The sequence below is a fragment of the Lepidochelys olivacea genome (assembly GCF_965140295.1).
Source record: "Lepidochelys olivacea isolate rLepOli2 genome assembly, chromosome: 2".
Taxonomy (NCBI): Eukaryota; Metazoa; Chordata; order Testudines; family Cheloniidae; genus Lepidochelys; species Lepidochelys olivacea.
In genome coordinates, this window is record NC_140412.1 from 17942291 (window position 1) to 17962982 (window position 20692).

The following is a 20692-nucleotide window of genomic DNA, read 5'->3' on the forward strand; positions in this document are numbered from 1 at the left end:
ATTTCCTGGAGCGATTATACCTGGGGAGGATTTATGAATGAGCTGGCTGGCATTAACATCTGGAAGATTACTGTACAATCAATCCTGTAATTCATGTCTGGCTATTAACTTAATTCTCCTGCTCTCAAAAAATGAATCCCCAGATGTGTACTGTAAGCACTTTCTCATGGACTTATTATTTCTATCTTGATGTTTCCTACTAAAAATAGAAAAACCGAGCAATGGAAGGCTCAGCTGAACAGTTTTATAGACAGAGATAAACAGACAGAGATATATAGACAGAGATTTATAGACATACACGTTTATATATATACACACACACTGTCTCTTCTCCCATAATTAGGGCCCCAGGCTCCACTCTGGGCACTGCAGCTGTGAAAGGGGGAGTTTGGCCTCGGTGGTATGGTTCCCCTGTCCCTGCAGAGGCACCTCCATCACAGACGGAGGAGGGGCTGGGGTAAGAAAGTCAGCTGTGTTCCAAAGAACGAACAAACAAACAAACAAACCTGAACAAATTAAGACTCCCAGCACCCCTGGGTGGTTGTTGTTATTCCCATTTTTACTGTTGGGTAAATTGCTGCACAGAGAGAAGGGATGTGCCAACGACTACAGAGTGAGTCAGCAGAAGAGTGAAGAACAGAAATCAAGAATCTTGATTCATGTCCCCGATTCTTGCCGTTAGACAACACCTCTATTGCCAATCCCACGCATTCAAAAAAAATTGAGTGGCTTAAAAATCATGTGATTTTCACAATATTAAATGTAAGGTTCTTTTTATTTGTTTTCTGGTGTTTGAGCCTTGCAGGTACACATTTCCAACGCTTCTCCACAACCATGAGGGCTGAAACCGTTTTTCTTTTAAATGAAAGCTGAAATTCTTACATAATCACATGACTCAAGCTGATAGGGCTTTAAGAAAAGCACCGACTATTGTGAGAGACTCATGATAAAATTACAAGAGTTGGCAACCCTCTTGGCAACCTTCTCCCAGGGAACTCAATAGTACCTACGAAATGCCATGTCCAGAGCTGTTCATCAAATAAATGTTAAGTTCTTAAAAAGATAGACATGTGGGTTGTGAAGTGCAGACAATGATTTTCAACAGCCCTACATCACCTATGGGATAAATTTCCACTCCAACTTGTTTTTCTTCCCTATTGTTCCTTTAGGAGTTATACTCTCAGTCCTATGATGCTGTTGGCGTGATGTTTGCTTCCATCCCTGGGTTTGCTGATTTTTATTCTCAAACTGAAATGAACAACCAAGGAGTGGAATGTCTCCGTTTGCTGAATGAAATCATTGCAGACTTCGATGAGGTAATACCAGCTAATAGAGAAGGGGACTTGGTGGACTTTAAATATTGAACACCCAGATCAGCAGGTCTGACATTTGATTCATCATCTTTACTAAGTCCCTGCAATATTTGTGCCTGGTCTTTACTGTAATTGCTATCCAAATTGTTTATCTTTTCTTCTACTGAAAGTGCCAAGCACTGATATTAATTACACCAGTAAGGTGAAGTTAAGACTAAAATTAGTTGAGTGACTTGGATTTACACCTTTGTGATTGCAATCAGAATCTGTCCCAATACATCTAGATAATATAGATGTAAGCAGTGTCAGGATGAGCTCCACCCTGACATCTGGTGGTGAGGTGTGGCAAGTTGTGGAAAAGAACTTCAAGGGCTGATCTCATTTGCATAGGCACACCCACCACGCCTAGAATGAGACCATAGCTGCCCAAATGGTCACTTTGGCTGCTGTGGGATCCCCAGTGTCTCTGTCCCTGGTCAGGGCAGCCCCAGAGTTCGAAAGTTTATCGGCGGAGCTTTACCTCCCAACCTGGGTGGAAATGGGACGGGGGTAAGAGGCACCTTACGTGATCTGAAGCTGACCGCCCCATAGCTCCATAGCGGCGCTCCGCTCCGCTCCGCTCCGCCAGCCGCCCCACAAAACTCCTTCGCACAGCTGCACTCCGCTCCACCAGCCGCCCCACGAACTCCTTCGCTCAGCTGCGCTCCGCTCCGCCAGCCGCCCCACGAACTCCTTCACTCAGCTCCATGGCCCACAAGCAGCTCCTGCCATCCACACACTGCTCCATGTTGAACTGCTTCACCAGCCGTCCCGCAAACTGCTCCACAATATATCTTCAGGCTCCCCCACTACTTAACACAACACTCAGTGATTTCAGCTCTTAGGTGAATTCAGCTTATAGTAGGGGAGCCCCAGTGCTGGTGCACTGTCAGCCCAAAGTGAGCTCAGCAGCCTATAACTAGACTTCTAATGAAATCAAAATTAGCTCTGATATTCCACAGTGGAGAGAGGAGGAAGTGCAATCAGCATGTAAGGCCCTCACCAAGGGGCCCATGCCACCAAGTATTAATACTTGTCCCCAGCCTCTCTCCATTCACACAGTTTTGGAACCCATGACCCTTGCCTAGCGAGTGCTACTTAGATGATGGTGAATCCCTCCATCGTAACAAAAGGCCACGTACAGTTCCAAGCACAGTTCCCATAATCAGGGTAATAACAATTTATTCTTCCTGCCCCAATACAGAGACACTGGGGATCCCACAGCAGCCAAAGTGACCATTTGGGCAGCTATGGTCTCATTCTAGGCGTGGTGGGTGTGCCTATGCAAATGAGATCTGCCCCTGAAGTTCTTTTCCACAACTTGCCACACCTCACCACCAGATGTCAGGGTGGAGCTCATCCTGACACTGCTTACATCCTCCCCCCAGCCGAGACTTTGTCGTCCCGACAAATCACACTCCCTTTATACCAACTCATTGGTTTCCTCCAAAGGGCCTCAGGAAGCCCACTTTAGCTTCCACAAGCCTGTGTGCTAAATGTATTGGCTCCTCACTAGTCACCCCAGGTGCATCATAAGTTAACCGTTTCACTGGTCTTATCACCCTGTCTCGTCTATTGAGAATCTCTGTTGCCGAAGTAAGGGGAACATCCTCTTGAGTGACGGATGGAGAGGCTTCCCTGGAGGGTCCCTCGGCTACTGGCGTAGGCCCCTGCACTCCTAGTTCTAACGCTGGAGGGTCCAAGGTGCCCAGGACATCCTCTACCTGTCTGTCCCCATTGTCCAATAACCTGTGTGTGTCATCACAGGGGGGTCTCATCAGCAGCACCGGGGTATCAGAAAGGGGCCTAAATAGTTCCGCCATTGGGTTTAGGGTGGAAGAGGGAAAACTCTCGTTTGGTTCAGCTGATCGAGACTGAAATCTTGTCTCCATCCCAGGATACACCAGGGTTGTGTCTTCCTCCTCAGACTCACTCTCAGATGTGCAGAATAGGGGTAAGTTAGCTGCAGGGGGCCCACTGTCTGTGTTGGACGGCGGCTTTGGTCTAGCACCTCTGTTCTGCCCGGCGGCCCTGCCGTGGCCCATCTCACAAGGGGTGCTTACCAATTCCCCCACAGGGAGCAAAAGGTTTCTATGCACCGTCTTTATTTGCCCTGGACCGTCTTCAGGTTTGATCTTGTAGACCGGCAGATCTCCCAGCTTTTCCATCACCAGGTAAGGTATTGCCTTCCATCTGTCAGCTATCTTGTGTTTGCCAGCAATACCCAAATTTCGCAGCAGGACTCTGTCCCCCGGCTGGAGCTCCTGCGAACGCACTCTAGCATCATATCGATGTTTGTTGCGGTCTGCGTTCTTCCGAGCCGCAGCGGTAGCTAAGCGATAAGCATCCCGCAGCTTTTCTCTTAGTCGGGATACATATTGCTGATGAGTTTCATAGCTATCTCCATCCTCTGATACACCAAAGCACAAGTCTATGGGTAATCTTGGTTCTCGCCCAAACATCAAGAGATATGGGGTGACTCCCGTAGCATCGTTCTTTGTGGCATTGTAGGCATGCACCAGAAATGCGACATGCTGGCTCCAGGTTGCCTTCTGCTCTGGTCGCAAAGTTCCCAACATATCTAATAGGGTTCGATTGAACCTCTCTGGCTGAGGATCACCTTGGGGGTGATAAGGCGTTGTCCTAGACTTTTTAATTCCTGCTATCTTCAGCACCTCCTTCAGAAGGTGACTCTCAAAATCCCGCCCCTGATCAGAGTGTATCCGAGCCGGGAATCCATAGACTGAGAAATATTTGTCCCACAATACTCGAGCAACGGTGGTGGCCCTCTGATCACGTGTGGGATATGCTTGTGCATACCGTGTAAAATGGTCAGTCACTACTAGAATGTTTCCAACATTCCTCTTGTCTACCTCTACAGACAAGAAATCAATGCATACCAACTCCAAAGGTTTGTTGCTGGTGATGTTCTTGAGATATGCAGCCCTCGTGGGCAGAGTTTTCCTTTGAACACATCGAGCGCAAGTCTTACATTTCCTGCGAACATCTTCAGCCATTCGGGGCCAATAGAACCTACTACGAATAAGTTCCAGGGTCCTCTCCATCCCTAAATGCCCAAAGTCATCATGCAGGGCCCTCATGGCCAGGGCTCTGTACTTTTTTGGCAGTACTAGTTGTGCTCGTTGTTTTTGTACAGGGTCAGTGGTCATTCGGTGTAGCACTCCCTGAATCAGTTTTAGTTTGGTCCATTCTCTCAATAGTAGTTTACCCTCCGGGTTAGGTGGGACAACCGCGGTTGGGCTTCGCCCCTCCCTTTTGGCAAGTAGTGTATCACGAATGTCAATATCTTGCCGCTGGGCTTCTTGCCAGTCAGCCGCATTGAGCATGGGCAAAGGAGATTGGTCTAATGCAATATAGTTCACCGAAGCAGAAGGCATGCATTCAGGGGGCAGGCCCAAAGCTTCTGCAACACATCCCTGAAAGTCTTCACGGGCCTCTGGCTCTCGGCGACTCACACTGCAAATAGCTCTCACTCCATCTGTGGGTATCACAGCAACTTCTGGAGCCTGCGGACGCCTGGACAATGCATCTGCATCTACATTGCTTCTCCCTGATCGGTACTGAATGCTGAACTCATAGCTAGCCAAGGCGGCCACCCATCTCTGCCCTGTAGCATCCAGCTTAGCACTTGTTAACACATAAGTCAGTGGATTGTTGTCTGTCCACACCTGGAACTGAGCACCATACAAGTAGTCTCGAAATTTCTCAGTGATGGCCCATTTCAAGGCCAAAAACTCCAGCTTGTGGGTGGGATAGCGAGTTTCACTATCAGACAATCCTCGGCTGGCAAAGGCTACAGGTTTACATTTGCCTTCCACTTCCTGGTACAGGACTGCTCCCAGACCCTCCAAACTGGCATCAGTATGCAGGATAAATGGTTTGCTTGGGTCAGCAAAAACTAGGACTGGAGCATGAGTTAGGCAAGTAATGATTTCTTGAAAAGCCCTTTCACATCTCTCATCCCACCGTGGCCCAAATGGTGCAAAGGGGCCATTGTGTCTCTGCACAGGAGGCTTTGGGGACCTCCCCTTATTCTTGGACTTAGATTTGTTCTTGCTGGACTGATGTCCCCTGGTAAGATCATTCAGAGGCTTTACAATCGTAGCATAGTTTTTCACAAATCTGCGGTAGTAGCCACTAAATCCAAGGAAGGTCTTGAGTTCTCTGTAGTTACTTGGACGTGGCCATGTAGTGAGTGCTTCTATTTTATCAGGATCAGTACTCACACCTTCTTGGGACACAATGTGACCCACATACTTCACTGAGGTTCTGCAGAACTGGCATTTGTCAATTGAAAGCTTCAGACCATAATCCTCCAACCTATCAAGCACTTTAAGAAGTCTTTCTTCATGCTCCTCTAAGGTTCTTCCAAACACAATCAGGTCATCCAAATAAACTAACACTTGCAGTAAATTCATGTCTCCCACAACTTTCTCCATGAGACGTTGAAAGGTGGCAGGTGCTCCAGAAATCCCTTGGGGCATGCGTTCGAACTGATAAAACCCTAATGGGCAGATGAAGGCTGTCTTCTCCTTATCTTCTTCTCCCAGAGGGATCTGGTAGTATCCACTTCGAAGATCCAACACAGAGAACCACTGGCTTCCCAGCAAACAGTCTAAGGCGTCTTGCACTCGAGGCATAGTGTACTGGTCGACCACCGTACGGCTGTTTAGGGTGCGGTAGTCAATACACACCCGGATTTTCCCATTCTTTTTGCGGACTACCACAATGGGTGAGGCGTATGGGCTGCGGGACTCTGTAATGATGCCATTCGCAGCCAGCTCCTGAAGATGATGTCGCACATCTTCCATATCAGAGAGAGCAATCTTCCTAGATCTCTCCCTGAAAGGTCGAGAGTCATGTAGTCTGATATTGTGCTCTACTCCTTTTGCACATCCCACATCCCACTCATGCAGTGAGAACACCTTGGATCTTTCACAAAGTTTCTTCCTCAGGCGATCTTTCCAGTCCTCGGACACTGGTGAATCTCCAAAGTCAAACTTTGCTGGGTCTATTGCCGGAACTGGAGTTTCATACTGGGGTTTTACAATCGACTCAGGCTCAAAGAGGTCTGCTATCTTTTGTCCTTGCTTCACAAAAATATCACGACTCGTTTCATTAGCAATCAGTATAGTCACCCTTTCCTGGGCTTCAGCAGGTAGGGTTATGACTCCACTGGGGACCAGCACTCCTTCAGGGAGCTCTCCTCCCATCAGCTGCTCTATCATTGCTAACGTCCCTTTACTGCCTTTCAGACAGGTACTCATGACAAGCACTTCTTGCTCCGTCCTTGCAGGCACTACTAAGGGGGTTGTGCCCGCGTACTTCAGTGCCCCAAGCGGTAGCTCAGATGTGTCCCTTTTAGCGCTCTCAATTTTCCTATAGGCTTCAGCACAAAGCGTATGGATCATCAGGGTATTCAGGTACTGGTCCCCAGCCCGCCTTCTGCAGTAATCCGCGAGTACCTTGAAGAGACTGGAGTTGGTCCCTATCAGCACAGACACATCAGAAGTCCCTTTAGGGTCAGGGCATATTAAGGCAGCTGTGTCTACCTCTTCTCTTACCCCAGCAACCTCCTCTGGGAATTCCAGGTGCACTATGACATACCCTTGATAGGGGTGTTCATCCATGCTGAGGCCACATAGGCCAAGGCCAGTCAGTGGCTGTATAGGCAGGTGCCTAAGCATCTGTTGGTAGAATGACTGAAATATAATAGTCACTTGAGATCCAGTGTCAAGCACTGCTTTACACTCCACCCCTTCGATCCTCACCATGACCTCTGCTCGAGGCCCTATCAGTCCTGCAGGGATCCCAGCTGGAAAGTCTTTTCTGGGGGAATCTTCAAATCCTGCAGACCTGGGGGGTCCCCGTCCCCAGACCCTCTGGCAGCTACCGGATCTCTCCCAACTGATCCTCAGCTTTCCATACACTAAGGAGGGGTTTTCTTCATTACGGCACTTGGCAGCACTGTGTCCATCCTGACCACATCGGTAGCAGAAGAATTGACCTTTCCCCCTTCGCCTGGGGGGGATGGTGGCTCTAAGTGCGGGCTTCTCAATCGCCACAGGTTGAGGCTTCTTATTCCTAGAAGTCTTAACTCGGTCAACGGTACTTTGCAGCTCAGCTATCCGTTCCGTCAGGACCTGCATTTGTTGGGCAAGTTCCTCTCTGGTGCTCACCATCAGTACACTGGCCATTTGCAGTGGTGTTGTGCTGGCTGGCTCCGATGTTTGGGCTTCCCAAAACTCACTGGCAGCCTGCCTTTCTTCCTCCTCTCGGACCTCTTTTATCAGCTGGGAGTAACTTGGGGGATGTTCCCGTCGTTCTCTTAGCCGGAGATGAAGTAGAATCGGGTTCTGATACTGAGTTCCTCTTACAATTTGAGCCAGTCTGGTCTGATCCATCTGCTCAGCAGTCACTGCTCCCCTCATGACAGCTCTCTGAAGCAGTCTCTCCAGTCTCTGTATGTAGGCTGAAGCCTTCTCGCCCTTTTGTTGTCGGGAATTAAGGAACTTACAGTAGCTGTCTTCAGGGCCCTCTACACTCCCAAAGTTGTGTTCAAGGGCCTCTAGGCAGTCCTTCACACTGACCCCAGGGTCAATGAGCTTCAGGGTGCGAATCACATCTAATGCTGGGCCGCCAAGGCTCTCTATAAGGCATCTTCGCTTTTCTGCATCTGGTACGGCCCACTCTTGCAGCATTTCAGTGGTATGCTCTAACCAGGGTTCAAACTCCTCCTCCCCAGCAAATAATCTTAACTTACGACAAGAGTCTGACTCAGCATGGGGCAGCACAACCTTTTCCAATATTTGCCCCAGAGCTTTTGTCCAATCATCAGCCGAGGCTGCAGCCTCCGAGCTAGAAGGTGCTGAGCCAGGGCCCAACAAACCTGACATATTAGCCATTATACAAACAGTAATTTCCTCAAAATATAAGCACAAACAAAAAAAAATATAAATTGTTTCCCAATGTAGTGGATCACTCAACAGGTGCTTGCGAGGGGTACTGACCCAGGCGATCCCGGACGAGCCCCCAAAAATGTAACCCTTCTGCCCGTCAGAGTTGGCAGCAACAAGGGCCGGGTTCAATATCTAGGGGTTCCATTCCAATAACACAATGCAAACCGGCTCGAGCCCCCACCCAGTGACCTGGGACAAATATATACCACCCCCGCTGGGCACCTCCAAGAGGCAATACTTCCCCTCTCGCAAGCACATAGTCTGAGTGTAGCAAAAGTCTTTTAATAACAGAGAGAAACAATGTGGCATTATGTTGGGGAAACACCACCAACCGGATTCATAACACAACCCATGAGCAAAAACAACCCCACCCCAGGCAAATTGGGGCATGCCCTTTTCCCTTTGGTTCTTGAGTCCAGCAACCCCAAAAGTCCAATGCCCCAAAAGTCTCTGTCCCTGGTCAGGGCAGCCCCAGAGTTCGAAAGTTTATCGGCGGAGCTTTACCTCCCAACCTGGGTGGAAATGGGACGGGGGTAAGAGGCACCTTACGTGATCTGAAGCTGACCACCCCATAGCTCCATAGCGGCGCTCCGCTCCGCCAGCCGCCCCACAAAACTCCTTCGCGCAGCTGCACTCCGCTCCACCAGCCGCCCCACGAACTCCTTCGCTCAGCTGCGCTCCGCTCCGCCAGCCGCCCCACGAACTCCTTCACTCAGCTCCATGGCCCACAAGCAGCTCCTGCCATCCACACACTGCTCCATGTTGAACTGCTTCACCAGCCGTCCCGCAAACTGCTCCACAATATATCTTCAGGCTCCCCCACTACTTAACACAACACTCAGTGATTTCAGCTCTTAGGTGAATTCAGCTTATAGTAGGGGAGCCCCAGTGCTGGTGCACTGTCAGCCCAAAGTGAGCTCAGCAGCCTATAACTAGACTTCTAATGAAATCAAAATTAGCTCTGATATTCCACAGTGGAGAGAGGAGGAAGTGCAATCAGCATGTAAGGCCCTCACCAAGGGGCCCATGCCACCAAGTATTAATACTTGTCCCCAGCCTCTCTCCATTCACACAGTTTTGGAACCCATGACCCTTGCCTAGCGAGTGCTACTTAGATGATGGTGAATCCCTCCATCGTAACAAAAGGCCACGTACAGTTCCAAGCACAGTTCCCATAATCAGGGTAATAACAATTTATTCTTCCTGCCCCAATACAGAGACACTGGGGATCCCACAGCAGCCAAAGTGACCATTTGGGCAGCTATGGTCTCATTCTAGGCGTGGTGGGTGTGCCTATGCAAATGAGATCTGCCCCTGAAGTTCTTTTCCACAACTTGCCACACCTCACCACCAGATGTCAGGGTGGAGCTCATCCTGACACTGCTTACATAGATATAGACTATACCTTGGTATTGATGGTTAAAGAGGATGAAGTTATCTGCACTAGTTTTGGGAAAGGAGTGGTCCAGATATAGGAAGTAATGGCATTGTTTTGAAGGCAATGAATTTATGGACTCACGGAATATGAAAGAAAAAATAGTGAACAGTGTCAAATCAAATGTCCAGATTCTTGAAAGAAGATGGTAAATGAGGGATGGAGAGATGGTTGAGTTTTGATTGAGGGTGCTGGCCTGATCAGATAGGGAGGATACAGGTTTAGATATATTAAGCTGAACAAAGTTTCATAGTGATGCTAATAATCTGTGAGGAAAGGACTTAAAGTAAAGGGCTATATTTAGGTATCATTTCCACAGAAAGGACAACCAAGGTTGACTTCAGAATAGGCACCAACGGGGATAAGATAAACGAGGAGAGAAGCCGGCCTAGGACAAACCCCTTAGGTTTAAAAGCAGAGAAGTAACCATTGCCCATTGCAAGAGAGGAGCAGTTGGCTAGCGGAGTGAGAGCAGGCAGCAAGTTGTCCAAGGCTATTGCTAACTCTGCCAATCAATTAATAGGGATGTCAAGATAGATGGTGTCAAATTCTGTACTGCGGTCAGGAAGGATTAGAAGAGAAAAGGAACAAGGGCTAGACCTGAGAAGATCTTTGAGCAGAAGGACAGTTTAAGAACTGTGAAGCAGCTGGAAGTGAGAGTGGAAACTACCAAGGATAGAGACTGTCAACCTGGGGGCTACAAACAAGTTTCAGTAGGTTGTGACTGCTCTGCCCTTCACATATTGCCAAATGGCAGCAGTTCTAGATCCCAGCTAAATGGGAGAGAGGTCCTGGTTTCAGTGTGGAAAAGCTTGAGCACCACGGATCCAGGGCATTGCTTTTGGAAAAGCAAATTAGAGAGCTCAGAAAAAAAATCTGGATTTCCAGGATTTTGCTAAGAAAGAGAAGATTGGAGATCAGATGGAGAGAGGGTGGGGATGGACATAAATAAGGAGGAATCTTCAGAAAGGGTAGGAATAGTGGTAATCTTAAAACCACCAGGGAAGGTACCAAAGGACAGTGGGTGGCTGTCTGTTGCTGTGACACTGAACTGGGAATCAGGAGGAGATACGGTGACAGGGAATACAATCAAGGCTTACAGTGCTTTTCTACTGAAAGGAAGATAGTTCAACAGGCACCAAAGGAAAAGGATGAGGGTGTGAGTGATAAGAACATGAATGGAGTAGAGGAGATACATTTCTCTAGGTTCTTATATGGCCTCCAGCACCACGGTGTCCAAACGCCTCTGAATTTTAAATGAATTTATCCTCATATTGCCTCTTTGCCAGAAGTATTGTTATCCAAATTTTACAGGTGGGGAACTGAAGCAGAACTAGGACCCTCACCTTCCTCTCCCAGGGTAGTGTGAGAGGGAGACTGGTGGTGGGTACATCTTGGATTTTGACTCACTGGCATTTGAAGCATATAGACATCGTGGATAAAGAGGTGGATGAGAGGAGAAGCCTGAGGATGTGTCCACAGAACTGGATGGGGAACAGCAATTGGTGGAGTGAGGTAGTGGTGGTCAGGGTGGAAGAAAGAGGCACAATCTGATGTCCTTATGTAACATAATTACCTTTCAAATATCATTGCTACTTAACAAGCTTTGCTACTTGCTAGGCTCCTGCACAGGTATAAATATCTGATTTTATACCTAAGCTAACACCCAGATGTCACCATATTTCTTTATTAATGGTTTTGTTTTTCTTTGTAGTTCTGATTTAAAACTTTATGCCTCAAAGATAATTCAAAGTTTATGCTATGAATTAATTTTAAGAAGTCCCATCATGCATGTGAGTGCAATTTTGGCAGAAGAATCTTATTGCTGTAGCTATGATCATTAAAGACATCTCGTTCACCAAGAATATGAAAGTTATCTCACATTCAAGTCCCTAACACCTACTCTCTGATGAATAAAGAGCCTATTGAGGAACTATGTTAAGTCTCAGACATCTTTAGTTGTATAATAGGTTGTGGTGTGGATATTAAATGAAATAATGTGATCCCTTGCTGGCTGCTAACCTATTTCTATGGTGGAGATGCAGTTTGCTTACTCTAGCTAGACTCTGGTCTGCAGCTCAGCTGTTTGAAAGGAAGCACATAAGAGAGAATGACTGAAAAGAGTTAATGATCATACACAGGAAAGAAGGGAAGGCTGAGAAGCATGAACAAAATGTACTGCAAAGAGACAGAGACGTCATTAAGCTTCCCGTTTTCAGCTGTGCAACATCCCCTAGCTGAAAGTCTGCTGGTAACATTTTCTTGCAAATATTGACTTAAGGACAAGGTGGAGGGGTGGAGGCATGATGCTTCCTTGCCAGTATTTCACCCTACTCCTTATTTGCAGACCTGTCAGCCACGTCTGGATGCACAGTTTGGGAGCAGCACTGTTAGTGTTGGAAAAATGCGGCTTTTCAGCATTACATATGGAAAGATTGTGAAAAACAATTGCTTTACTCAGCAGCTGTTAAGAGCTAGAAGGGTGATTATGAAAAATGGTGACATCTTAGTCAATGTTTCTGCACCCTGCATATATTCGGAGTCAGAGCCGCTGACTTCAGTGACCAACATCCATTGTGACTGCCTATTATTCCTGTTTGCCCCAGTCAGTGCCAGTGAGAGAGAGTGAGATGGATTGTTTACTGTTAAAGATTCTGCAACTGGAATGTAGTTGTCATTGGTGATGGCATGTGAGCTGGAACAAATCCAGTTTGCCTGTCAGAGCCGAGATTGAGTTTGCAGATCTGGCAGGTGGAGGGGAACAAATTAATTATGGAATCACTGAATGATAACAAACCATTCTTTATTCAGCTTGAGATCAGGGCTCAGATTTGCACCTACCTGGGCAGAGGACCTTTTCTGTTGATATTCCTTCCGCACCCCATTGGATTTGAGAGCTGCATAAAGGAACATACTGTGTTGAACCATTCGGTTTATATGTTGATGGGAAAATATAATTATCTTCTTTCCTTGATACGTGTCTTCTAAATGTCCTTCTGCACCATCCTCTTTGGTATGCCTTCTGCAGCAGAAGAAGCATGAAGGAAGGGCGGTTAGAAAGCTAGTAGTAAAAATCTTGTTCTGGATTCACCCAATTGCTGCATGTACACTTTTAAGTCATGTGCGGTGACTGTGATGTAAACCACCTCTTTCACCACCATAGCAGTCTACAAATAAGGAGGAGTGGTGTGCATCAGGAGAACTCTTCTGGGTGTAGTCAGCCTGAGGAAACCAATCTGTCTATGCTCAAAAACTGAGATGAATGTTGATTGCTTTATAATTTGGTGAACAGGACTGCTAGGGTCTGGTCTTTTGTCCTCATGGTCTATGTTGAGGAGAGAAAAACAAACAGAAGATTTATCTGGCTGAATTTCAGCCATTTTGTGCTTCCTGTGCTTCTGGGAAGCTGTATGCTACCTCAGAGAGTCACAATCCCACCACTCTTTGCCCTTTGTCTCTGGGGAGAAATAACCTACACTGGGGGAATGAATTCAAGACTGCCCACTCCCTACCCCTCTCCTCCAACTCGCCACACATCCACACAGGAGGGGGAAGCAGTGGCCTCATGAAGCCCTGCTTTCCTTGTGTTCCTAGAGCACAGTCCAAAGAGGACTCTCATGGGTGTAGAGACAGGTGTCTAACTGCCTCTTATATCCTTGTACAGTCACACAAGGCCAGGCCACAGTCTGGCCGCAAATTTGTGTATTTGGGGTCATGTGAGTCTGGAACTTGCTTTCCCCAAAGCTCCAAAAGTCTGTTGACCTTCAGAACCTGCTGTAAGGCCTGTCTAGTTATCCAGGCTTTCCCTGATTGGCGAGCCGGGAGATGTTGACTTCTGGACTGGCATGGGGAGTCTTTCAGTGTGACAACGTGTCATTTCAGAATGCAATTATACGTGATTTTCTATTTTGTAGATGTGCTCAGAGGCACTGACGGCACATTGACTATATGGACACTGTGCTGCCTTTTTATAGCACCACTTTTCAGAGTCCAAGATGAATATTATTATAATTACTTGTTGTATCCCAGAAGCCACAACCAAGACCAAGCCCTCAGTGTTTGGTATGCTGTACAGAAGCACACACAGACATTGTCACTGCCCTGAAAATTGTAGATCTAAGGCAATTTTTTTTGGATATCTCATTTTCTATCTAATCAATTTAATCTAAGGTGCTTACCACCTTAGTGGTGTCTTGGTGCTGATATTACTTGTTTTGGTATTTTAATAAGGGCTTTCTACTTCACGGACCATTTTTCCTTTCTCTTTACGCTGCAGTGACTTACGCCGGGTTTATGCCATAGCCGTTATTATACTGTCATAAATATAAATTATGATTTAACTGCAGAATCACATTTTCACACTTCACTGGTTAAATTGTACTTGCATGCATGCAACTGGGTAATATTGCATGTGTACACTTGAGAACCAATCTTGCATTTTTTGCATGATCAGTGACATCCCACTGACCTTGGATATGTGAAGAATGTGGGATCAGGCCCTGAACTGGTTTTTGGGCTCAAGGTAAGTGTTAGTATTAGAAAATGTTCCCTAAATTGCCTAGGCCAATTAGTGAACACAATAAGGGGGAAAAAAACAGAATTGAGTCAATTTGAATATTTTCCCACAATATTAAAATCCATCTTTGTAAGATGCCACAGAGCAGAAAATGAAAAAGAAAGCATTGTTTTAAACATGGATGAAGCAGCTGATAAAAAGGCTAAACCTCTGAAATATAGGGGTATTTAAAATAATAGAAGACAAAAAAGAAGATAGCTTGAGATATTCTCTGTAAATGATCTAAGAGCCAATGGCTTCTTTGCGCCTGAAAAGAGCACGGTTCAGATATTTGTCATGCTTGTTAAATTACTGCGTTGCTCACTGCTGTTTACAAAAACCCTTTGGAAGCTGAAAATGAAATCTGTTTCTTTACCATAATTGTTTTCCCCGAACGCCTGTTCACACTGATCTGTTGCCATCAGATTGCTCATGAAGGCTGCGTTACAAGCAGTGATTCCTTTCTTTAGGAGAGCATTGAAGCTGCTGGCTTTGGGCAGGGAAAGGCACATAAATGGCTTTGCAAGCAGATAGTAGGTCAGGTGTTGGCCTTCCCATGGTTTGAAAGGCATATGGGTTTACATTCCCTGCATAGGCGGCAGTGCAGCATTCCATGAGAGGCAGGTGGTGTGATTTCCATAAACGAGATACAATGTTTCCAAGACCCCAGATTCTTGACTTACGTACAATGTGGTTAGTTTGATGGGAGGTCATCTGTGATAAGCCTGTGGTATGTGTCTTGCTTTGAATAAAGTAATCCCTTTAGCTTTTAATCAATGGGAACCTCAGACACATGAACTGGAAGAACTTTGCATAGTGGTATATAGTATAAGGGTGTTCATGTTTTGCCTAATAAAAGAGAAGTTTCCTCTAGGATTTACGGAGATTTTGTAACATTCTGGGGGGCTGGTTGTTGGTTTTTTTCAGTTTGTTTATGCTCAATTAGTGTGTATGTGTGTGTGTGTACATGTATATGTATCTCTATGTGTGTGTGTGTGTGATGGAACTCCAGCAATTGCCTGAATTTAAATTGGACTTGAGTGTGTGTATTTTGTACAATCCATAATTTGCTGTGCCGAGCAGACCTGCAGAGTTTAACTGAATGCATTTTGTGAATACCTACCATGAAAACATTGAAAGCTTTAAGCTCATTGTACAAAGAAGTTCAAGCAAACTGTGTGCCGTTGTCAATTACACAAGATGCTCTACCAAATTAGATCTTCCTTACAATGAACTGTGAGAATAATTATTAGTTTAGGTCTTTGTACTTTTACAATTTAACTCTACCACATTTTGCATCAGGTACTATAGAAGTAACAGCCTTTTGTCTCATTTGCATTAGTTACTAGGTGAAGAAAGATTTCAAGATATTGAAAAAATTAAAACCATTGGCAGCACATACATGGCTGTATCGGGATTATCACCTGAAAAACAGGTAAGGGACTAATTCAATCTTTTTAAAACAAGCAGAGATGTCAATGTTATGCTCTTCATCTGTTCCTGCAAAGTAAAGGATATTGGTGTCATTTTTAGATGCTCACAGGGTGGTATTTACTAGAAGAAAATAGATATTTGGAACTTCTAGCAAATGAAAATCACAATTGTTCTCAAAGAATTCTCTCTCCCTCTCTTTTCTTCTTTCACTCTCAGTGCTGTTTGTCCCCTTATTCCCCTGCTTCCCATTCTCGTTACTTTTCCTCCTAAGACAAGTTGTGTTTCTCTCTTTCCTCACACCCTCTCAGCTTTAATTTTATCCCCTGAAATCCCACCTCCTGCTTATTCCCATTATTACCCATCAAATTCCTGATCTCAAGCAAAGTATCTACAATATTTCACAGCAAGGCAGCTCTGCACTGAAATGTGTAAGCAGCGCACCATAAATGGAATGTATTACCTCTCCATTAACCGTGAACCACTTCACTGAGATTTAATAGGGTATGATGAGACTGCTCTTGTGAATTATGATTTCACATACTTAGCTCTGGGGAGACCGTTGTTTTATAGCAAATGCAAAACACACATAATGTATTCCATTTTAATTCACTCTTAGCAATGTGAAGACAAATGGGGACATTTGTGCGCTCTGGCTGACTTTTCCATAGCTTTGAATGAAAGTATACAGGAGATCAACAAACATTCGTTCAACAACTTTGAACTCCGCATCGGTAAGTACCGTGCAAGCATTTGAAATAAAATGGCTTATTTTTTGCAAGCACACACCCTTTATATGTAAGAACATAGGAATGGCCACACTGGGTCAGACCAGTGGTCCATCTAGCCCAGTATCCTTTCTTCTGATAGTGGCCAGTGTCTGATGCTTAAGAGGGAATGCACAGAAGAAGGCAATTATTCATTAAGCCCTCTCCTGTCATCCAGTCCCAGCTTCTAGCAGTCAGAGGTTTAGGGACACCCGGAGCATGGGGTTGCATCCAGACCATCTGGGGTAATAGCCATTGACAGGCCTTTCCTTCATGGACTCATCTAATTGTTTTTTGAACCCAGTTATACTTTTGGCAGTAAGTTCCACAGGTTGCTCGTGCACTGGGTGAAGAAGTGCTTCCTTATGTTTGATTTAAACCTGCTGCCTGTTACCTACCTGCTGCCTATTATGACCTGCAAGGACATTGTATACTTATCACGTGGATGTACTGAACTTCAATACCACCAGCTATTTTGTCTTCTGTGATCACATTGACTTCAAAGTCGTGAGCAGGATAGAAATACGATCCTCCGGCTCCCAAAATACAGCCTCCCACTATGTAGCCTAAAAGAGAATCTTCTGGTTCTCTTTTTATAATGCCTATAATCTCTTGGGCAAGCTACGGTACCAATGGATGACAACATCCTGTACACTCTCGCATGAGTCTGACAGAGAGGCATCACTGTGTGATGGTCTGAACACTAGACTGGGAGCCAGGAGCACCCTGGATCTGATATTGACTCACCTTCTCTTTTTTCATTTAATCTTCCTGCATCAACTGCTTCTCCTGTAAAATAGAAATGGGAGCTTATTCTAAGTACAGCAACTTGGTTTTTGGCTTTGCACAAAAATCTAATCCCAGTTCTGCCCAGACCTGTAGGACCACCAGTGGTTTTGAATTGCTGCCATAGGAAACCTGGCATCCTGGATGAAACCATTAGGATGGGACACAAAAGTATCATAGGCTATATGTATTGGATACAGCAGTAATATGCCTGCACCTGACAGTCAGTATAGGAGACTGCATTACTGGACAAGCCCAAAACACATCCAACAGAAATGTGATCCCTTCGAGGTGGTTTTCCACATCAAGGTTGAGCCATACAGATCATGCAATCTGGAGGTTTGCATTGTCATTGTCCCTATATATATGCTGTCCTTGTATACACATATACATCTGAGAGAAAGCAAAGCAATTTCTCTCCAGAGCTGTGTATCTATCACCTTTCACCAGTACTGAATTTACTTTTAAAATAGGCATATAGACCCTTTTAATCTTACAGCATTACCCCTTGTCTTAAATTTATTAGGAGTGCTTGCAGGACAATTTTAGCTTTCCCAAAATAATGCTAAGCTGTTAAGAAACTATGACATTTTTAAGCAATTGCATCATGATCTTGTGATGTCTTTCCATAGGAAGTAACAATATGATGACAATGAGGAGTCCGGTGGCACCTTAAAGACTAACGGATTTATTTGGTCATAAGCTTTCATGGGTAAGAAACCCACTTGCGTCTGAAGAAGTGGGGTTTTTTACACACGAAAGCTTATGCCCAAATAAAACTGTTAGTCTTTAAGGTGCCACCGGACTCCTCATTGTTTTTGTGGATAGATACTAACATGGCTACCCCCTAATACTTAACAATATGATGATGTCACATCTAATACTAACAAGTTTGTCTTTCAGGATAAACTCCCAAAAGATGGCAAACCTACTTGGAACAATGGCTAGTCCTGAGCCCTTGTACAGTACCAAGTTTATTGCTGTCAAGGTGATACATAGTTTACAGATATTCACATCATGTAGTGATAGCTACCATATACAATCAATATCCAGATAGAAGTTCCAATGTTTTATGTCCTTATTTCTCTTTATTTCCACCCTTTTCCTAAAACTCAGAGAAGAATGTGTCTGAAGCAAACTTCTAAAGCATAATTGCAAACTTGGTATTTCAAACATTCTTGCCCGATTGTCTAATTATGTTTCCTCTTGATTTTATTTTGTTTGTAGGTATTAGCCATGGCTCTGTTGTAGCAGGAGTTATCGGTGCTAAGAAGCCCCAATATGATATCTGGGGCAAAACGGTTAACCTAGCTAGTCGAATGGACAGCACGGGTGTAAGTGGCAGAATACAAGTGCCTGAAGAAACGTATCTGATCCTGAAGGACAAGGGATTTGCCTTCGACTATCGAGGAGAGATTTATGTCAAAGGTATCAGCGAACAGGAAGGAAAAATCAAAACGTATTTTCTTCTAGGAAGAGTACAACCAAATCCTTTAATCTTACAACCAAGAAAACTGACTGGACAGTATTCCTTAGCGGCTGTTGTATTAGGACTTGTACAGTCTCTTAACAGGCAAAAACAGAAGCAAATTCTTAATGAGAACAATAACTCCGGCATCATAAAGGGACATTATAACCGGCGGACTTTGCTAACTTCCAGTGGACCAGAGGCAGTGGCCCAAGCAGAGGGCTCTGATAAAACTGAATTGCCATAATAAACATTTTGTTTGTGTTCTTTTTTTTAATTTCTTTTATATATAAAATAAATATACAAATAAAAAGGGTTTAATTTTTTTTAGAAGTATGATTTTTTTTCCTTTTCATACAACGTTCATGCAAAACGTAAGTCACCAGCAGTTTCGGGAATTAGTAATGGACTGAGAGACCTCTAGTCATTACTTAGTCTTAGTTATCCATTGTACTACCATAGTAAGCTAGAAGCCCCATCTAAGATCAGGGTCCCATTGTGCTAGTCATCGCACAAGCCCCTAATAAAAGAGAATCCTGGCCTGGAAGAGTTTAGAATCTAAAGAGGCCTAACAGACCAAATGGGGAGGGAACTGAGGCACAGAGAGGTCATGTGACTTGTCCAAGGTCACACAGGAAACCTGTGGCACAGCCAGGAATTGCACTCAGATCTCCTGATTTCCAGTCCAATGCCTTAACCACAAGGTTGTCCTTCATCTCTGTGAGCATCACTTCAAATTCACACCAGGTCTACATCATTACCATCTGATGGCTCTTTGGCCTGTGTGAAATGAGTGAGTCTCAGTCTAGTCCACATCACAGAACTCACCACTTCAACCGCTGCTCCTTTTAGATTTATAGACTTGAAGATCAGAAGGGACTATGGTGATCATCGAGTCTGAGCTCCTGTAGGTCGCAGGCCTCAGAACTTCACCCACCCATTCACTCCTGTAATAGGCCCATAACCTCTGGCTGGGTTAGTGAAGTCCTCAATCCTTGATTTAAAGACTTCAAGTTCTAGAGAGTCCACCATTTACTCTAGTTCAGACCAGCCCCACGTTGCAGAAGAAGGCAAAATTTAAACCCCAGGGTCTCTGCCAATCTGACCTGGGGAAAAATTCATTCCCAACCCCAAATGTGGTGATCAGTTAGACCCTGAGCATATTGGAAAGACCCACCAACCAAACACCTGGGAAAGAATTCACTGTAGTAATTCAGAGCCCTCCCCATCTAGTGTCCCATCTGTGATCACTGGGGATATTTCCTACTAGCAGTAGCAGATGGGCCATATGCCATTGCAGTCAGTTTCATCATAACATCCTCTCCCTAAGTGTATCAAGCTCAGTCTTGAAACCAGTTAGATTTTTTCCCCTACTGCTGTCCTTGGGAGGTTGTTCCAGAACATAGCTTGTCTGATGGTTAGAAACCTTCATCTAATTTTAAGCCTAAACTTGTTTATGGCCATTGTATAGCTATTTGTTCTTGTGCCAACATTGACATTTAACTTAAATAACTGCTCTCCCTCCCTGATATTTTTCCCTCTGATGTATTTATAGAGAGCCTTTGTTTTGTTAGGCAAAATAAGACACTCTGCCTAAGTTTCCTCTTGTAAGATAGGTTCTCCATTCCTCTAATCATCCTGGTAGTCCATCTTTATACCTGTTCCAGTTAGAATTCATCTTTCTTAGACATGGGAGACCAGAATTGCACACATTAATCCAGATGAGGTCTCACCAGTCCCTTGTATAATGGTAATAACACTCCATTGTTGATTCCAACTGATAAATCCCCATCTTATGGCAAGAATTCTTGTTGTTAGTCCCTAAGTGCATGACCTTGCACTATTAAATTTCATCCCATTCCTATTACTCCAGTTTTCAAGGTCATCCATATCTTCTTGTATGATATTCTGGTCCTCC

At 45.0% G+C, this 20692-nt stretch overlaps 1 protein-coding gene across 3 annotated transcripts in view; it reads left to right on the forward strand.

The window, feature by feature from the left end:
- Positions 1-19100, forward strand: part of ADCY8 (adenylate cyclase 8) — a 184593-nt gene extending 165493 nt beyond the window's left edge. For all 3 annotated transcript variants that reach the window (XM_084621340.1, XM_084621341.1, XM_084621342.1), the window contains 4 exons: positions 1170-1316; positions 15665-15757; positions 16373-16487; positions 18534-19100. In XM_084621340.1, coding sequence (XP_084477466.1) covers positions 1170-1316; positions 15665-15757; positions 16373-16487; positions 18534-19021 — 843 coding nt within the window. In that variant the 3' untranslated portion in view covers positions 19022-19100. The remainder of the gene's footprint in view (positions 1-1169; positions 1317-15664; positions 15758-16372; positions 16488-18533) is intronic.
- The last annotated feature ends 1592 nt before the right edge of the window (positions 19101-20692 follow it).